The sequence below is a fragment of the Orycteropus afer genome, unplaced genomic scaffold (assembly GCF_000298275.1).
Source record: "Orycteropus afer afer isolate SDZICR_OR568_19922 unplaced genomic scaffold, OryAfe1.0 scaffold00399, whole genome shotgun sequence".
Taxonomy (NCBI): domain Eukaryota; kingdom Metazoa; phylum Chordata; class Mammalia; order Tubulidentata; family Orycteropodidae; genus Orycteropus; species Orycteropus afer.
Window position 1 is genome coordinate 306,304 of NW_006921986.1, and position 2,999 is coordinate 309,302.

Genomic DNA, 2,999 nt, shown 5'->3' on the forward strand with positions numbered 1-2,999 from the left:
TCATTACCCTGCATGGTGGGTGATAACTACAAATATAATCATAAATAAGAGTGACAACTGATTGCATGTTTACTCCTTTCCAGGCATTGTGTTAGTATTTTTAATAATGGTAATATTGGCTAATTTTTTTCTTTTTTTTTTTGAGGAGTTCCATGTGCCAGGCACTGTAATAAATATTTTTACATATATTATCTAATTTGATCCTTACAATTGCTCTTGGGAATATTCATTATTGTCTCTATTTCACAGATGAAGATGCTAATTTTAGAAAGGATACAGGTAGTCCCTGACATATGAGGGGGTTCAACAACCCTGTTGTTATGATGGAAGTCAAATACCTTTTTTTTTTTTTTAGTTTTCATTAATTATTGCCTTTTATTACCAGAATCTTTATAAATCTGATCTTTATTGTCTCTGGGGGTTGGAAACATTACATATGAACATCTGTGAGACATCAAATCTGAGAATGATAATATCAGGAAATTATGCACTGCGATACTGCATGTAGTACAAAAAAAAAAAAACCCAGACAGTCCTAAGTGAGATTCAAATATGTAAACCAGGGACTACCTGTATATAACTAGCCCAAGGCCACCATATAGCAACTATGTGGTGAAAATGCTTCAAATGGGACCATTCAGATGAAGAAGTCACCCTTGTTCACAGTAGCTCGACCTTTCAGCATGACCCACATGAAATGACTGTGGCTGTGGGCTTGGATTTTGTAACAGTAAGATATCTTCCATGTACACATTGTTGTTCTTAGCTGCTGCTGACTCATTTTGACTCACAGTGAACCCCTGTGACAGAGTAGAATTGCCCATAAGGGTTTCCTCACTGTAATCTTTATAGAGCAGATTGCCAGGTCTCTCTCCTGCAGAGCCACTGGGTAAGTCTCACCAATCTTTTGACTAGCAGCTGAGCACTTACCTGTTGCACCACCATGACTGCCAATGCTTTCCTATATTCTGCTCCCAAATGGACAACCTAAAGTCGTCATTAAGCATGTCCAACTTTGAGAAAAATTTTCTCCTCTCAAGGAAGACCTGCTTCTCACAAAATAGGTTCTGGTCTCCTCAGGGTCGAGTCATTGCTGGGCTGGATTATTACTGAGAAGTTGTACCTGAGTCACTTTTGTGACTGCCAACCTGCTGCATCACACGGTGGTGTACTGTGAGGAAAATGGTACAGGTTTTGTCAGAACTGGGCGGAGAACTGGTGGAGTGTACGACACTTATGGTGGCAGGGGTAAATTCGCATCTTCCCTGTGGGACAGCTGGTTTGATTCCCATCCGATGCACTTCATGTACAGGCACCGCCCTTCTGTCAGTGGAGGCGTGTGTGCAGCAGTGATGCTCCACAGTTTTCAGCACAGCTCCAGACTGACGTCCACTTAGGAAAAGAGACCTGGCAGTACTTCCTAAAATCAGTCACTGAAAACCCTGTGGCTCATAACCATCCATCCCGTAACCAGTAACAGGGATGGTGCTTTGTGTTACTATTATGCATAGCGTTGCCATGAGTCGGGGCCAGGTTGACAGCTGCTGACAAGAATAAAACCAAACCAAACCAAACTCACTGCCCTAGAGTCGGATCTGACTCACAACAATGCCTCCTTGGGTTTCCGAGACGGTATCACTATGGAAGTAGATCGCCCAACCTTCCTTCCGAGGAGTGGCTGGTGGGTTTGAACCACCAGCCTTCTGGTTAGAATAAGACACCTATAAATATACCTCTGGTGGTGTAGTGCCTAAGGCATTTGACTGCTAACCAGAAGGCTGGCAGTTCAAACCCCCAGTCACTCCACAGAAGGAAGACTGGGCAATCTACTTCTGTAGTAGTACTGCCTCAGAAACCCAAGGAGGGGTCGCTATGAGTCGAAATCGACTTGATGGCAGCGAGTTTGTTTTTTTTGATATAAGGAGCTCTGGCAGTACAATGGTTAAGTGCTCAGCTGCTAATCCAAAGGCTAGTGGTTTGAGCCCAACTGCTCTGCAGGAGAATAAGGTGGCAGTCTGCTTCCATAGAGATTCATAGCACTGGAAAACCTATGCAGCAGTTCTACTCTGTCCTTTATGGTCACTATAAGTCAAAATCAACTCAATAGCACACAACAACAACAACTCTTACACATATTAATCAAAAGGAGTAAGAAAAATATGAAAAGAAATCCATTTAAAGACTCGTCCACCATCAACATTAATCACATTTAACTATTTCCACATGTGGATAAAAATTAGAAATTGGAGCATAAATTCTAGTTATCGGGCCTTTTAGTGCATCGTGTTTTGTTTTTTCCATCTACCCCAAGCATTTATTGTGTGCCTGTGGTGTACTGGGGATGATGCTTGGCATCAGAGAAACAGACACCTGGACAGGAGTTCCCATCCAGCGAAAGAATGTAAGTCAGCGTGACAGGCTCCTAACAAGAGCACCTGCCCTGGGTATTTCGGAGGCTGGAGGAGGAGCACTCGCATGAAATAATGCCACCCTGTTCAAAGCACTGTGGCTATTAACTGCCATTTCACAGGGATTGTATCAACAGTTTATCCTGCAATTTAATTTGTTACTTGCTTTTACCTTGTCCTTGATTCTCTTCATTCTCAAATTCTTTGGCTGCAAAGATGTCTTTAATAGAAATTAGGTCTTTTTTAAAGATTTCCAGCTTCTCTCCATCAAGGGAGGCTAAAAATGACTGAACCTGAAAAAAAAATACATCAGCAGAATCGTCATCTTTTCTTCTCATTAATAACTTTTACAAACAGGCATTCTCAATTCTCGCAGGACTGAGGGGACCCATGGTGTGGGAGGTAATGCCGGGGTCTTCCACAGTGAAGAATGTTGGCTTCACTGCCTACTAACTGCAGTGTTGGGCAAATTACACAAGCTCCCTGGGCCTTGGCCTTCTCATTTTTAAAATGAGATTCACACCTGATAGTGAAGCTTTGATGGGAAATGAGGTAGCAAATAGGAAGTTCATCACACAAGTGCACACAGTA

At 42.4% G+C, this 2,999-nt stretch overlaps 1 protein-coding gene across 1 annotated transcript in view; it reads right to left on the bottom strand.

Annotated features, from left to right (window-relative positions):
* FAM114A1 (family with sequence similarity 114 member A1) overlaps positions 1-2,999 on the bottom strand; it is a 117,270-nt gene that overhangs the window by 25,512 nt on the left and 88,759 nt on the right. Inside the window, exon 7 of the mRNA XM_007953528.2 lies at positions 2,581-2,701. Coding sequence (XP_007951719.1) covers positions 2,581-2,701 — 121 coding nt within the window. The remainder of the gene's footprint in view (positions 1-2,580; positions 2,702-2,999) is intronic.